This window comes from Leuresthes tenuis, unplaced genomic scaffold, assembly GCF_036924035.1.
Source record: "Leuresthes tenuis unplaced genomic scaffold, fLeuTen1.0.hap1 SCAF_15, whole genome shotgun sequence".
Taxonomy (NCBI): domain Eukaryota; kingdom Metazoa; phylum Chordata; class Actinopteri; order Atheriniformes; family Atherinopsidae; genus Leuresthes; species Leuresthes tenuis.
Window position 1 is genome coordinate 3349643 of NW_027325369.1, and position 15472 is coordinate 3365114.

General features: G+C 42.1%; 3 protein-coding genes across 12 annotated transcripts in view; all 3 read left to right on the forward strand.

Annotated features, from left to right (window-relative positions):
• The first annotated feature begins 158 nt into the window (after nt 1-158).
• LOC140270022 (N-acetyltransferase 8-like) lies at nt 159-2233 on the forward strand. Its single transcript, XM_072365089.1, has 2 exons — nt 159-276; nt 1315-2233. The coding sequence occupies exon 2, from the start codon at nt 1322-1324 to the stop codon at nt 1994-1996; it is 675 nt and encodes a 224-aa protein (XP_072221190.1). The 5' UTR covers nt 159-276; nt 1315-1321; the 3' UTR covers nt 1997-2233.
• Nucleotides 2234-2614: 381 nt separating this feature from the next.
• On the forward strand, nt 2615-5208 carry LOC140270442 (probable N-acetyltransferase CML1). Its single transcript, XM_072365585.1, has 2 exons — nt 2615-2928; nt 3771-5208. Exon 2 carries the CDS (start codon nt 3778-3780, stop codon nt 4450-4452), a length of 675 nt encoding a protein of 224 aa, XP_072221686.1. The 5' UTR covers nt 2615-2928; nt 3771-3777; the 3' UTR covers nt 4453-5208.
• A 142-nt stretch (nt 5209-5350) lies between these two features.
• dctn1b (dynactin 1b) overlaps nt 5351-15472 on the forward strand; it is a 33817-nt gene continuing 23695 nt past the window's right edge. For 7 of the 10 annotated variants that reach the window (XM_072365826.1, XM_072365827.1, XM_072365829.1 and 4 more), the window contains exons 1-2: nt 8443-8876; nt 14698-14949. In XM_072365826.1, the coding sequence (XP_072221927.1) occupies nt 8844-8876; nt 14698-14949 (285 nt within the window). In that variant the 5' untranslated portion in view covers nt 8443-8843. Of the gene's footprint in view, nt 5455-8442; nt 8877-13158; nt 13243-14697; nt 14950-15472 lie in introns of those variants that run through there. The other 3 variants (XM_072365833.1, XM_072365828.1, XM_072365834.1) reach the window with 3 other exon arrangements.

Below are 15472 nucleotides of genomic sequence, written 5' to 3' on the forward strand. Positions count from 1 at the left end.
TTTACATACTAATATATCGGAAATGTCTGCCAGTAATGCCTTGCTGCGAAACTTCGCAATGTGCAATGTGCTGGCAGTTAAACGTAAAATAAAACCTCACACTGACATACATATGCTATTGCATCCTAATTTTTCCGCTGATCGTGAATGCACCATGATGGAGCTGAGAAGTATAGGAGTTTACGTTGGGAAGTAGTTCTCGGACAAACCAACCAACGACTTTAAGTAGCAGGAGACTTTTTTTTTAATTAAAATTTAAGTAGTGTCATAAAGCAGGTAAGTCGTGTTTACTTGTTTCTTTGTTTTTTGTTTGTTAATTTCACGCAGAGAATTGAAACGATGTAGAGCCAAATCCTCGGCAGCTTTGTGAGGCTAATATTGATGCTAGTTGCTATTAGTTAGCTTATCTATTTTTTTTTATTTTTGTTGCTGTTGTCATAAAAAAGACAGGTGACGTTTATCGCATGCATGTGTGTTTAATTTGATGCATGATGATTACGCACTGGTATTGGGTAAATGGCTAGAGAAGCTAGCGTGCTGTATACATTTCTGACTATTTGTTAAAAGCACTCAGACTGACTCTCGTGATCTGGATGGGGGTTTGGCTGGAGGTCACTGTGATGAAACTGTAGTGTTTTATATGTGAGCTTGACTTTATTTTGAGTTTCCAAGTAACCAGAGCTCAAAGGGATGTCTTCAGATTTATCAGTGGTGGGAGTAATGTTACCACATTCAAATAATTACTGTCCAACAAACTCCAGGAATATCATTTCACTTCCACCACATTTCAGTTGAAATAGTCGTACTTTTTTTTACATACTGTGTCAAGCTGACGGTTTTGGTTACTTTTCTAAATAAGATTTGCCTACACACACCATATAAAATAGGTGTTGCGATTAATTGGATTAATGTACAGATATGTACATCTTAAAGTATTCATTCAGCAAGGTAATAAACAGGAAATTGTCGGTTATTTTTATTACTCTTAAAATTATCATTTTAACAAATGAGAGGATTTACTGCTTTCCCCTTTGAATTTCGTGATATTTTGAGGTTTGCACTGTTTGCTGGACCAAAACCAGCATTTCAAAGGTGTCTCTTGTCACCTTGTTATGCTTCTGGATTCTCGCGAGAATTGTGTAAACAAGCAGCAAAGAGCGGCTCGCCGGTTTTGGTTAATAAACCCTCTGGTGTGTCTTGAGCTCTGGGTAGCATCATTCCTCATGTTGCAGCATTCCCTATTATTAAGTTGTATGGTGAAAAAATAAACATCTGATTCTCTTTTGTTATTCTACCTTCTGCTTTATTGAAAAGCTGAGCCATGGCCAGCATCCAGATCAGAAAGTACCAGGACGAGGACGCTGAGAGCGTAAAGGAAATTTTCACCCTTGGGATGAACGAGCACTTGCCTTCGTCTTTTATTCACATCCTGAAACAGCCAATAACCCAGATGCTGCTAATGTGCACGTTCTGCGCCCTGGTGGCCAGCTCCAAGTCATTCCTGCTGCCTATCCTGGCGGTCACTCTAATCCTGGGTGGAGCCTGGCAGATGATTGTCTACATGTTCAACAGTTACACTGACGCCTCCCTGAAGACCGACCTCAACAACATCAGCGAGGCCTACCTGAAGCAGAAGGACTCGTGCTTTTGGGTGGCTGAAAGCGATGGTCGGGTGGTCGGCACGGTGGCTTGCCTCCCTGCCGAGAATGCGCCTGAGTGCTTGGAGCTGAAACGCATGTCGGTGCGCCGCAGTCACCGCGGGATGGGCATCGCTAAGGCTCTGTGTCGAACAGTGGCTGATTTTACTCGGGACAGGGGCTACCCTGCTGTCATCCTCTGCACATCTATGGTTGCGACAGATGCACAGAAACTGTACGAGCACATGGGTTACAAGAAGATAAAAGAATTTGTTTTACCAGAGTTTTTTGCCAAAATCATCAACTTCACACTCATTGAGTACCGACTTGATTTAAAGCAAGATGGAAAAAGAGACTGAAACTGACGACAATGACAAAGTGACAGTAACATAGGCTATCTAGTTTCTTTCCTCATGCTTCCTCATTAAAAAGCTCACCAAAAGCAATCATATTCTCAAAACAATTTGGAACGGAAGTTACATGACATATTTGTTCCTGTTTGGGTTTTCCTGCTTATTGTAATTGCTGGCTCTGTATGTAAAATCTGAATTTGCAATTAAACTAAAGATGTCAACAACAATGAATTGTCAAATATTTGTTCTATCGAGTGAAGATTAATATGAAGCACCAAAAATAGACCTTGATACACCTTACTGTTGTTTCACCTTATATGTGATACATGTTTAGAAGCAGATACCAACCACTTAGTATAGTAAATGCTGCATTTGTTGTACCTCAGAAGTTGTAATTTAGAACTTATAAACAGTATTCTACCAATCCACGCTCATTATATGGGGAAGAAAGAAATTGATTAAAACACTTTTTTAAATCCCCTTAAATCTGACTAATTTATTTTTCTTTACTTCCCATTCGGAATTCAGAGACCTTGAGGTTCCCTGCTGTCTATAAATGCAGCGTTACTATAATAGATACGTAATCGTAGGTAAAACGGGCGGACTTGAAGGCAGCATTCAGGTGACATTACTCTGCAGACACGCACAAGGAAGAAACCTCCTCGGTAATAGCTTATCTCTGTTTTCCTCTTGGTTAAAGCGCTAGAAAAGCAACAGGACCCCTGAGGCGGCATGGCAACAGTACCAAATTAATATCTCATACTAACAGAAGCACTGTAACACCTGCTGTTTTGTACCACTGTCGTTCTTAAACTCCCTGAATGCACCATTTTCGCGCTGGAAAGTATCGGAAGTAGCTAAGACAACGACGCTATGAACGGAGTTTGACTGGAGAGAAGGTGGTCTTTTATACGGTCTCGGTTATCGTCACAAAGCATGTAAGTAATGTTATTTTACTTTTTAAAATTTTTATTCCGCCTGTAAATGGCATTTGTAGAGAATCTTGAGCCATACGGGATCAAATCACTGAGGCTAATACCGATGCTAGCAGTTAGCTAACCTGGCTGGTGTGTTTAATTTGTCATCCGACGAAAACTTTGTCATCTGGGCATGGATTTTGTTTAGTGCTGAATGATTACATAGCCGTCTAGTTTACACAGCAAGCAAGGTTAGCGTCTCCAAACTTAACAATTTGATTTAAACCGTTCGGGCTGGCTCATAGACTTCAGCGATGTTGTTTTAGGGGTCATTGTGTTCAGAGGGGAAACTGGTTTATTATCGACCCAACTCCAACCTGCAGCCATGGTTATGCTTACTTCCTCTGAAACACACTTCTCCAGGGTTCTCCAGGGTTCAAAGAGTTGTCTTCGGATTTCATAATTAGATTAATTAGAAAAGTGAAACGGCACATGGCTGTTGATTAAGAGCGAACCTTTCTGTAGATATATTGGCTTAAACAAGGTGAACACTTTTTTATACCTTGCACTAATGTTTCTTGCTTTATTTGATTATTTAGATTAGCAAGAAAGATATTACACATTTAAAACCATTTATATGAAAGACAGACAGCTTTGTATTTTACATCAACAAGTCACTGTGATTTTATGATTAGTTGTTTTGCTTATCAACCTTAAGACTGATTATTTTAATAGGAGTACATTTTAGAGGACAGGCATTACTGCTCATACAAGAAACTGAAACATGAATATGCATTGCAAATTAAGTTTGCTCCTGAAGTAATTTGCCACCTCTCATGTTTTGACCCCCTGTTCATGGAAAGCTGAGCCATGGCCAACATTCAGATCAGAGAGTACCAGGACGAGGATGCCGAGAGTGTGAAGGATATCTTCACCTGGGGGATGAGCGAGCATGTGCCTTCGTCCTTCACACACATGCTGAAACAGCCAGTCACCCAGCTGCTGCTCGTGTGCACGTTCTGCGGTCTGATGACCAGCTCCAAGTCCTTCCTGCTGCCCATCCTGGCAGTCACTCTCCTCCTGGCAGGAGCCCGGCAGATGGTCGTCTACATGTTCAACAGTTACATAGACACCTCCCTCAGGAAAGACCTCAACAACATCAGTGAGGCCTACCTGAAGCAGAAGGACTCATGCTTTTGGGTGGCTGAAAGCGATGGTCGGGTGGTCGGCACGGTGGCTTGCCTCCCTGCCGAGAATGCGCCTGAGTGCTTGGAGCTGAAACGCATGTCGGTGCGCCGCAGTCACCGCGGGATGGGCATCGCTAAGGCTCTGTGTCGAACAGTGGCTGATTTTACTCGGGACAGGGGCTACCCTGCTGTCATCCTGTACACCTCTGTGGTACAGACTGATGCTCAGAAACTGTACGAGCACATGGGTTACAAGAAGATAAGAGAGTTTGTTGTTCCTGAGCTTCCTGCCAAAATCATGAACTTCACGCTGTTTGAGTATCGACTTGATTTAAAGCAAGATGGAAAAAGAGACTGAAACTGACGACAATGACAAAGTGACAGTAACATAGGCTATCTAGTTTCTTTCCTCATGCTTCCTCATTAAAAAGCTCACCAAAAGCAATCATATTCTCAAAACAAACTGTCTTGAGTCACTTATTTGATTTAGTATTTGTTTTCTGCAATAATGTGTAAAATAAATGTAAATGTTATAAATTCTGCGTATTTCAAAGCAGTCAATCAACTGATGGTACACAGATATGAAACATCCGCATAGTCTTGTCACCATTTGCCTACCCCCTTTAAAAGGGATTCCCAAGGCTCTCTTCCGTTGGTAGATCCACTTGAATAATGTCTCTAAATATCCAAAACAATCTCGTGACACCTGTTTTTTTTCGTTTTTTTTTCTTCAGGTATCAGAAAAAACTAAATAGACAATATCAGTAGTCTATGTATGCATATATGGGTTGTTTATTTTATTTAATTAAAGTTTTAACAACTATATATATCACATCATATTTCTGACTGAAAATGGGATACAAGGCACTTAAAGGTTTACATCCACAAGGTTTAATATATCTTGCAATTAGGAATATATTCTGATATATTTGGACAGGGAATGAAACAAATGCATATATAAAACATGTACATATGTGCAATGTATGTAAAACATATATGTGAAACAGCCGATTAAAAACCTGACACGAAACAAAGTTGGTGCAAGAAAACCAGCCAAGCTTTTCGTTCCCGCTGGTTACTGTCATTTCTGGTTTATTTTAATTTTTTTACAGAGATGTGCTGTTCTGAAGAACGGGAAAAAAACTCAATAGAAGAGTGAATTACTTTTTCATTATAAAGCCAAAAAAACCCAACTTTTTATTTTCTCGAAATTACCGGGCTCCCCGGTCTGTGTCAGGCGGGCCGAGTCAGGCAGCAGCTCGGGCACCTCAGAACGGATGTGTCCGGTCAGACCTCCATGGATGGAAGTTGCTAGTTAGGGACGAAGCTGAAAGCATATCCGGATTTCTGACAATACCAGGTGAGATTTATCGCTTGCGCGGTGGAGGTTTAATTCTGAATACATATCCACATGTGTCATAGAGCGTTAATGCAATTATTTTTTATTAAAGTAACTCCGTAAGATCATTTTTTAAATGTATATATATATATATATATATATCAAGAAAACCAATCGAGGCTAATAGCTACTGTAGTAGCTAGCAGCTGGCCAGGGAGTGTCTCACTGACAGCTGACAGCAGCCGTTTTCTTACCAGTGACTGTCAAAATATTATCTTTTTCATTACAGTAACAATTAATGAGAGCGGACTCACTCCCAATAAGTTTAATGAGCTTTAGTTAGTGATTATAGCGCCTCTCGACAGCGCGTGGAGCACCGATATCCGATTATGACATGATGATTAAACTTGATTCTCTTATTTAATCTCTTCTCCTGATTGTTTCCGCTAAATCTCTCATTAGATTAGCATACTCTGTCGGAGAAGATGTAGTGTTATTCTGCAGCCACACCCAAGTTGTGATTTATTCGTAATTCCCACCGGAAATTACAAGCAAACACTGTGTTATGTGTTATTTAAGTCTAATTTGCATACACCAGTTTTCGTGCCCCCTTGGACATAAAGGTGTGTTAAATCACCAAAAGCCAATTATTCCACTGATACAGAAGCATGTCAGTGTTTGCCGGGCTTTGAACACTCTAGATGGCACCAAATGACACATTTAGTCTTTTAGTTGCACATTTGACATCATATATCCTATTTTTTGGCTTTCTGTGTACTTAATTTTTACTGCGTATGAAATAGCGCCGAGCTCTGCCCATATTTCCAATGGATGACCTACTTTTTCCTGTGTGCAACTGATGTAGATGAAGCCAACCTGAACATCACCGGTACATGCGGTGGAGCAGAAAACCAGGCGTTCACGGAAAAAAAAAAGAAGAATTTTGGAGAAGAAAATGAATCAATCACTTTTAAACCGTCCATTAAACCCTCCGTTAATGTATTTTGAATGATATGAAATAAAAATAAAAAATAGGACGAAATACTGCTGCACACAGGCAACATTTGCTCTATTTTGGAGAACTGGAAAGAGTATAAGAGTGAAAATCTTTCCTCTTGTGATCACACTCGATCAACACGACAAAAGGGCTGGATCATTATATCTGGCGTCTAAGCGGCTCTGCTGAACTAACCTCGTGAGAAATTTAACTGGAAAAGAAATGATTCCGATTTGAATCGATACGTTAAAAGAGCGGAATGTTTCTCATCGCTCGTGCCTTGATTTGTTTCATATTGATTCTCGTAAAGATTTAGTAATTACTTTGAGGAGCCGCTTTGGAAGATTTGTTCGTCAGAAACTTAACGTAGCATTTACCAAGATGAATAGATAGACTGTCACTTCATTGATCCAAAAAGGTATCCGAGAATTGATGTTTTGTTAATGAATCGGTTACTAACACAGACAAGAATGAAAGAAAAAAAATGGCATTAGATTATTTACTGTCCTGATTACATAACAAAGACGAGGACTGACACAGCTGTTTCTATGTCAGTCTACCCTTCAGCTGCTTCCTTTGTCAAAAACATTCTTACACACATGCAAAGCTTCTGCTGCATAGTCTTTCATGAAGAGCCCTGCTAGTTTTCCTGATCTTTACCTTGATGATTTGTTCCTCGCAGTGTGGTCGTAAGGAGCCTCCTCAACATGACAGAGTCACCTCTGTTCCTGCAGCGTCCGGTTAGCAGAGCTGTTCACTTCTCTTTCTCTTTCTCTGCCATGTCATCCTCTTCAGCTTTGATGTGGGTCGTCTGCTGGTCATTTCTGTCTCTCGACTGCCCCTCTGTCCTTTTCCTTTCTTGCCTCTGATTCTGAACACCCCCCCCCACCACCATGTTTTAATGCTGCCTGTGTCATTTGCATAAAAGGGTGCAAAGAGACTGCAGAGGATTGTTTTGTGTCCTTAAACACTCCAAAGTCTGTAGAACTCTCCCATGTCTGAACTCTAAGGCAACAGTTTTCACGTTCAGCTGTTCTCTGGTTGTAACATAAAAATGCTACATTTTGCTGGCTTGTCGGTAATCCCTGACTGTAACAGACCCATGCTCAGTTACTGGGGCTCAATAAGTGTCGCATTCTTTTACCCCTCTACTTCTCTCCTTTAGTTTGGCTGCTGAATTGCACACTCCTCCAACGTCTCTGGAAAGCCCCGAAAGCTTTTACGCTGAAACCCTGCAGCGTTTGCTTCCTCTGCAAAAAGATGACAACACAGGAATGGAGGACTGAGCTTTAAAAAAGGACCAGCCTTTCAGTTAGCCCATGAAAGGGAGTTAATCCTCGCTCTGTGATGGGACCACAGTATCGGGCTGGGCCCTGGTACAATAAGCTGGCTCTCTCAGCTTTACAGAGCATCACCTGGGCCTTTTGTGTTGAGCCACAATGAAACAGAATCACACTTAGTTGAACTGGTGTGTCTGTGGCTGGCTGACAAAATGCTTACTGACTGTGTTTTAGAATTTTCAAATTGGCTAGATGTTTTTGTTTTTCCTGTCTTTTTCTTTAACCCCCCCCCCCCACAGCTGTCACAAACAGAAGATAGAAAGTTACATTTGACAGAAGTCTGACTGACTGCAGTGCAGGAAGAGCACGGATTAGATTTTTTGTTTTGCAGCATTGATAACTTTTTAATGGGTTGTTGTTGTTTGTTTTTTTTGACTCACCGATCAGTCATAAGTAGCTACGACCATGATCTTTTGTGCTTTATTGATTTGTCTTCAGCAGTTGAAAGAGCTGTTGGACCAGGCACAGTGTAATCCTAATAAGAAGGTCTGGACTTCTCCCATCACCTCAAATTGGGACATTGATGGTAGTTATAACTATTCTGAGAAGCTCTTGAGAGATATGTGTGCAGGCTTTAGGACCCAGCAACTCTGTCTGGGCCTCCACGCCACCCTCCCTCCTGCAGAAGCCAGCGCAGACACTAGCACAACGCAGTGCTGCCGCTCAGCTGATGCGCTCACAGCAGAGTGTGGATGTCTTTATTCCCCCTTCGTTGTTCTGTTGTTCCCCTCTGATCCATTCATCTGATGGCAGGATCTGCACCTTTAGCCGCAGCAGAAACTTTCTTCTAAAACCAGAAGCTCCTGGAGACTCGCTGTCAGCCACAGAGAGGAAGGACGGAGAGTTTTTATAGCTCAGCGTGTACTGTGGGAATGAGGTGAGGGATGGTGTGATTCTGTGAGGAGACAGAGAGGAAGAAGGAGACGCTCCAGCAGCATCATTGAACCCCCCTCCCCTCCCCCTCATCCCGCTCCCCTCTGCTCGATCCCCCTCTGTCTGGCCAACGCTCTCCCTAATAACACGCTGCTTCAGTCAAGGCAGGCAGTTTGGGAGGTGCTCAGCGACAAGGAAACATGTCACAGACTAGAAGGAACACATACACCCGGGTGAGTGTATACAAAGTATATATACATCTCAGTTAGGTTAATGAAGCACCAGATAGTGTGTCGTTGTCTTTTTTTTCTTTTTTTACATCAGTTTGATTTGTTTCACTGTGTCATCTCCTCCCGGCCGACAGCTGCTTTCAGTAGAGGGCTTTCTCATCCATCCCAGCAGTGCAATCCTCTGTTTGAATTGTCGCCTCTTTGTTTGGCTCACATGACCCTCCGGGCTTGGCATTGCTGTTGTGATGTTAGAGTTGAGACCTGTGCTATGACTCCCCTGACTACCTGCAAACTAAGTGGCGTTAGATGACAGGCAGGTAAGAAGCTTGTAAGGCTTTTTGTTATCAGCGGACATTAGACAGACGAGCCATGAGGCCGAGAAGACTTCCTGTTTGTCATCCGTCTCTGAGTCAGGCTGCTTCCCAGTCACCAGGAGGGATGACATCAGGGTTTGATCTTACACATATTAGAGCTACATTTAAGCTTTAAAGCTACTGTTTTCTTCTTTCAGATGACAAAGATTCCCCATATAATGAAGAAAAGTTGTTACATTGCATGCTTTGTAATTTAGCTCACTTAATGTGGGTACACTGCTAAAATGTGTAGGCGACAGCGTTTTCTGAATATTGAAGACTGTCAGGCTGACAAATCAGCAGCATTTTTATCACTTTTTAATTAACGTTATTTCAGACCTAGAGTCAGTGTGAGCCTGCGTGTGTTATAAGAGCAGAGTGGTGCTAAATAATTCAGCACGCCATCCTCAGGTCCCATGCTTCCAGCCCATGGCAAACATGTCAGGACAATGGCTTAACAACAGGGAGTACTTTATGATAGACTATAGCCCAACCTGTACTCTGCTTATTTGGCTGATACCGATTTTAAAGGACAAGACTGAGTTATATATTTCCAACTGTTATCTCAGCTTGTACCATACGGTACTGTGCAGAAGTCTTCAGACCCCCCCCCCCCCCCCCCCCCCCGTTGTTTTATGTGTTACCAGCAAAGCAGGAGATGGGTGCAGCGTTTTATTGAAGGATTTGAAAGCACACATGGAAATGCTGTACAGTATACAAAGAGTTTGAGATCATTCTAACAAGCCCCAAAGTCAGTATTTCAATACAAGCTCCTTTATTCTCCAACACAGCCTGAACCCTCTGAGACCAGCTTTCTGTCATTTCTTTAAGGAGTCTTCAGGAATAGTTCTCCAGGCTTCTTGAAGGACATCCCAAAGCTCTTCTTTGGATGTGGGCTGCCTTTTGTTCCGTTCTCTGTCAGATGATCCCACACTGCTTCAATAATGTTGAGGTCCGGGCTCTGGGGAGGATTCATCCCTCCATAAGACCTGTTGCCACTGATTTTCAGTCCACTTCTTGTGTCATTTGACATACCATAGCCTTTTCTTCTTGTTTTCCTTCCTAAAGAATGGCTTATTGAGATATAGAGACCAGCCATGGAGATGAGGCTTCAGTGAACAGTAGATGGATCAGCTGAAGGTCCAGATGCATGTGACAAGACTTTCCTTGATTTCTTTCCCTCTTTCTGAAGGACATAACTTTCAGATACTGTTCATCAGCTGTAGATGTTTTTTTTAGGCCTGCCACTTCTTTTGTCCTCCACTGGTCCAGTTTCCTCTTATTTTTTAAAGACACACAGTGCACCATGCTGAGATATGCTTATCAGATGCAACTAAAGAAATGGGGAATAAATGAAGTGTCTTTGCAACAGATCACTAGTAACAAAGTGCTTAAAGATTCAATTTAAAATGGGTTCTTTGCTAACTTGTCTGTTATGTGAAGACACAACAGTGACTCATCCTCTGAGTTCGGTGCCTAACAGAACTTCCTCTGACAATGGCCAGGTACAGTCAAAAAGCAGCCAATGTCCAAAGAAAAGCTTTAGCAGACTTCAAGTGAGCCCAAAGAACGATCGCTCAAGGCCACTTTGAAAGATGATAAGAATGTTTAGCTCCTTGGAAGCAGAATATAAAGAAATGATGTTTTTATACAGTACTGTAAACACATTTCGGAGGTTTTATTGAAAAGGGAAAATGATGAGTTCTGTTTGAATTTCACAACTTTGTGCGAGACTTGACCTGAAGCCTCAGGTTGCTGCTGCGCTGCTGTCTGTTCAGCATGACGAGCATGACTTAAAGTACTGTTACAGTGGAGTCGCAGCCACTCTGCTGACCCAACCATGAGAAGAATAAAAAAAAATCCTATACTGTATCTGTGACCGGCCAAAAATGTCCGATCATATCAGCCAACTGACAGATGTTAGCAACAGGGGGAGGGATCATCTCGTTACGAAACAATATTCTGGTGGCACGTGTTGGGTATTTTAACGCCTCCTGAAGATTTAACTTTCCCAGAAAGACACCCACCTTAACATTGTTACAGATCAAGTGTCCGCTCTATTTCCCATAGCAACAGCTTTTTTCTGGTTGCAGCAGCCTGCTTAAGCAGGACGATGTATCCGACAGTACTGCACAGTGCTTAAAACCAGGGGCAGCTTGAGGAGCTCGACCCAAGGCTTTGACCCAGCCTCATTGTAAATGATAATGATAATAACAATAAGTCTCTGCTCTTCTGAATATGTTGTCCCAATAAATCCCAATGAGCTGGGGCTCCATCTGGGCTCACATGGTGATACCCTTTTCTGTGTACTCTTCCCGGACATCTCTGTGAAACGCGTACGCTTACAGGACAAATCATGGTTGCATCAACAATATAATATAATAAGTGAAAAATGCACAATTTATGCAGAAAAGCGTTCCAAAGTTGAATCGGATTAACATCTCTGTATGAGGGAAGTAGGAAGTTTTTAATTATCTGTCGCTCAACTCTTCATGTTCATGAGAATTCTATTTCCTTCTAATTTGGGTCATGATTAATTAATGTCTTTGTAAATCAATCTCAACTTTTCAGTTTCCCTAATCAATATGCTAATTTGAAGTAGAAATGTGCAAGTACGAAGTCTCCAACATGTCCTTGATGAGTGACCACGCTCATGAAAACACTGCATCTGGCTAAAGCACATGCCTAAAGGTCTTAAACAGTCAGCCGCCTATATTATCCGACATAATGTCATTAAACCCGAGCAAAGTATACATTGGAATGTAGTAGAGTAGAGACCTCTTTTGTTTCTGTGATCTCTGCTGTAAAATCACACAAAGATTTCTAATGACGATGAATTGGCAGCATTTAAAAAGTCAGTGGCACCTTTTAACAGTCATGTAGAAGGCTGTACATGCACCAACCAATGGCTTTATCGCTCACAGCAAACACTGAAGAGCAAACTGAAAGCTCGGTAATCAGTTTCTTTTATAAGCATCCCTGTCCCACCGTGAGCTGATGTAACCGACACATCTGCATCGCATCAATGCTGTCGACACGCACGATTATTACGTTTGAAAAACTAGATTTAAATGAACAGTCGATAATTTACAAAAAAGGGACAGTTTAGCCAAATGTCGTGTTTCTATTTTTTTCAGCAGCTGGGATGTTTTTGAGGGCAGTTTTAAGGTTTAAAAGGCCTTTAGAAACAAAGCCTTAGATCATAAGAGCTCAATATTCATTCCCACGACAGCTGCTTACAAAGAGTCAGGTATTTTAAAACAGTAATCCTGTGTGTAGCTCTTGACCAGTATACAAAAGACACAGTTTAGGTGGTTGTAAGCAATATCTACTTGACAAATAGCGAGCAATGACTTGTCCATTTTCTTTCTGTGATTCGAAACAAAATTAAGATGCATGATTTTCAAAGCTGTCAACTGACAGCTTTCTGCCTAAACCTCTTATGGAAGCAGTGCATCCTTAGAGATGAATGCACCGAATGATCTGATACACACATTTGTAAAATGCTTAGCTGTTAAAGTAGTTGGAGGAAAGGAAATGGCTTTAGAATGGAAACCGGACTTGGATGTGACAGAGTAGGGTGTTATTTATTGAATGTCCCTCATGTTGCCGTTTGTTTGCTTTTTCTGCAGGTTTCTGCGTCCACCCTTTGATTCAAACAGCAGCACAGACAGCGTATGTTTACAGTAAGCTTAGGAAGAGTGCGATCATGTTCCCTCAGAGCTACAGCATCTTCTCCCCTCCGTGCTGTTCTGCTGAGTCACCATCAGTTCTAGGACATCGCACTGTAAATTGGGTTATAAAGGATTATTAGATTACAAAATACAGCAGCAAGTTCATTTGTTAAGGTTTTGATGTGCGTTTTTCCTTCCTCCACAACCAGATCTCCATTTTGTAGCCTCGGCTGATTTTTTGCTTTGTAATTGCCACAGAAATCTGCCTGCAACAGCAGTGCTGTTAGAGCATCCGTGGACGCTGAGAAAGGAATGCAGTAACAGGACAACGTTTCTGTTTGAGTGAGTGAGTGAAACAGCTCTGCGCTCTGAAATGAACGTGTCTTCTCCTTCAGAACTTTAGCTTTTGCCTTTAAAGGTGTGTTGCTTTAACTTTAATGCATTAAATGCATACACAAGTCTTGCCTACACTGGGCTGCAACATGCTGCTTTGATGACAGTTCGATGGCGGTACAGAGAGCCACTCGTGTTTGAAGTGAATAAGAGCGTACACGTGGAAAGCAGGGTAGAAATGCTTTAGAAATGCACTGGAGAATGATCACAAATGAAGAAAAAAATCTATATGATCGCTTCTGCAGCACCAAAATGTCACCATTAATGTTAACATGTGTGAGTAATGAGATAACATTTGAAGTATATCTTCCAAATGATGGAGAGGCTCATCAGTCACTGATTCAGATGAGATTGTAATGCACAGCGCCCGTAGTCTGTGCACGTAGAGGCACTAATTGCTGACTAATTAACAACATAAAGTCGACTGCTTGAAACTACCTGCGCAGGCAGCTGGGGAATGGGTTTGTGCTCATCAACAACACAAGCTGTGTCTCAAAAAGCTGCTTTTTGTGCCAGAACGCGCAGCTTCAGTACGAGCAGCGCGCAACGAAAAATCAACTGTCAGAGTGTCAGTTATTGGGGGTTTGGAATGAAATCATTTGAATTCATTGTCCTCTGGAAGCAGTCCTAAATCCATCCACTTAAGAGCTTAAAAGTCATTATAATTGATCCAGTGCTTTCTTATTATTTTTTAAATGAATCATTTAGGCTTGCCAGTGGAAAGCCAATCATAGTTTAGATGTTCATTCAAAGAGTTGTCAGCTCCTTTCTGTCGTATTTCAGTCCTGGATGATTATATTACATTTCTGATGTATTCTGATGCATTCTGATTTCACGTCAGACCAAAGAGTTGCAGACAACTTCCCCCTCAAAGTCACTTGTTTAAAGTTGATCAAATAAAAATCTATACGCACTTAGGTATAATAATCAAAACCAGTGATTACCGACTCCACTTTACCAGGAATCAGCTCACAAATGGAAACAAACTATGGAGAACTAACTCGCAATTTAAGGAAGACTTTGGCACCAAGACTTGGATCGATTTAGACAATTTTCAGTTTATTTAGAATTTACAGTTTAATTAAACTGACGCTGAATTCAGGAGGAAATCCTGTTCTGCTATTTTCAAGCTATTTAATCCAAGCAGCAACAGTCCCAGTCACACTGCCTCTCTTATCGGCAATCCTAACATTTTCTTATCAGCTTATGTGGAGTCAGGGAATGTGAGTTGGAAGGAAATGTGTTCATATTCCAAAACCAGTTGGAAATGAATGGAAAAACTTGAATTTTAAATACACCCACCACCTATTAGAACCCTGAAATGTCTGAATAAAAACGCTTAAATAATGAAGTTCTGGTAAATGCAAAGAAAAAAAGGTGAACTGTTTTGTCTATTCCCCTCAGACCACCAGCAGTGGCAGCAGCAGGATGAGCTCAGACGGGGGCGGCCGGCCCGTCAAAGTGGGCTCCCTGGTGGAAGTGATCGGGAAGGGGCAGCGCGGCACTGTGGCCTACATCGGAAACACTCTTTTCGCCTCAGGGAAATGGGTGGGGGTCATCCTGGATGAGGCCAAGGGGAAGAATGATGGCACGGTGCAGGGCAAACGCTACTTCACCTGCGAAGAGAACCGCGGGATTTTTGTGAGACAGTCACAGGTAACAGCAGCGACACACTTTCTTGTTGAGGTTGGTGAGGTGAAGGTGAGCTAGAACTGTGGAGGTTACTAAAGTCTTCTTCTAAATTCTCTTATTTAATGATGTGTGGACTGCTGCTACTTCTGCACAGCAGGTATGTGGTGTTCTAGTGCAGGCTTTGACCGCACGTCCCAGCTGGGAGTTGGATGTGTCTCTGCGATTGTTTTTCCCAGACATTGGCAGCATGAATGGTAAATGGACTTGTACTTGTATAGCGCTTTTCTAGTCTAGCTGACCACTCAAAGCGCTTCACTACATGCCGCATTCACCCCACTCACACACATTCATACAGCACGTCTTAGGGGATAACTACGTGCTTTCTAAGCATTCACACACATTCATACCCCCAATGATACACTGGGGGAGCAACGTGGGGTTCAGTGTCTTGCCCAAGGACGCTTCGACATGTATCCTGGGGAGGCCAGAGTCGAACCACCGACCTTCCGATTGGTGTGCGACTGCTCTTCCTCCTGAGCTACAGCCG

What these genes read in the sequence shown, in the direction of transcription:
- LOC140270022 (XM_072365089.1), top strand. Translation starts at nt 1,322, where the DNA reads ATGGCCAGCATCCAGATCAGAAAGTACCAGGACGAGGACGCTGAGAGC.
- LOC140270442 (XM_072365585.1), top strand. Translation starts at nt 3,778, where the DNA reads ATGGCCAACATTCAGATCAGAGAGTACCAGGACGAGGATGCCGAGAGT.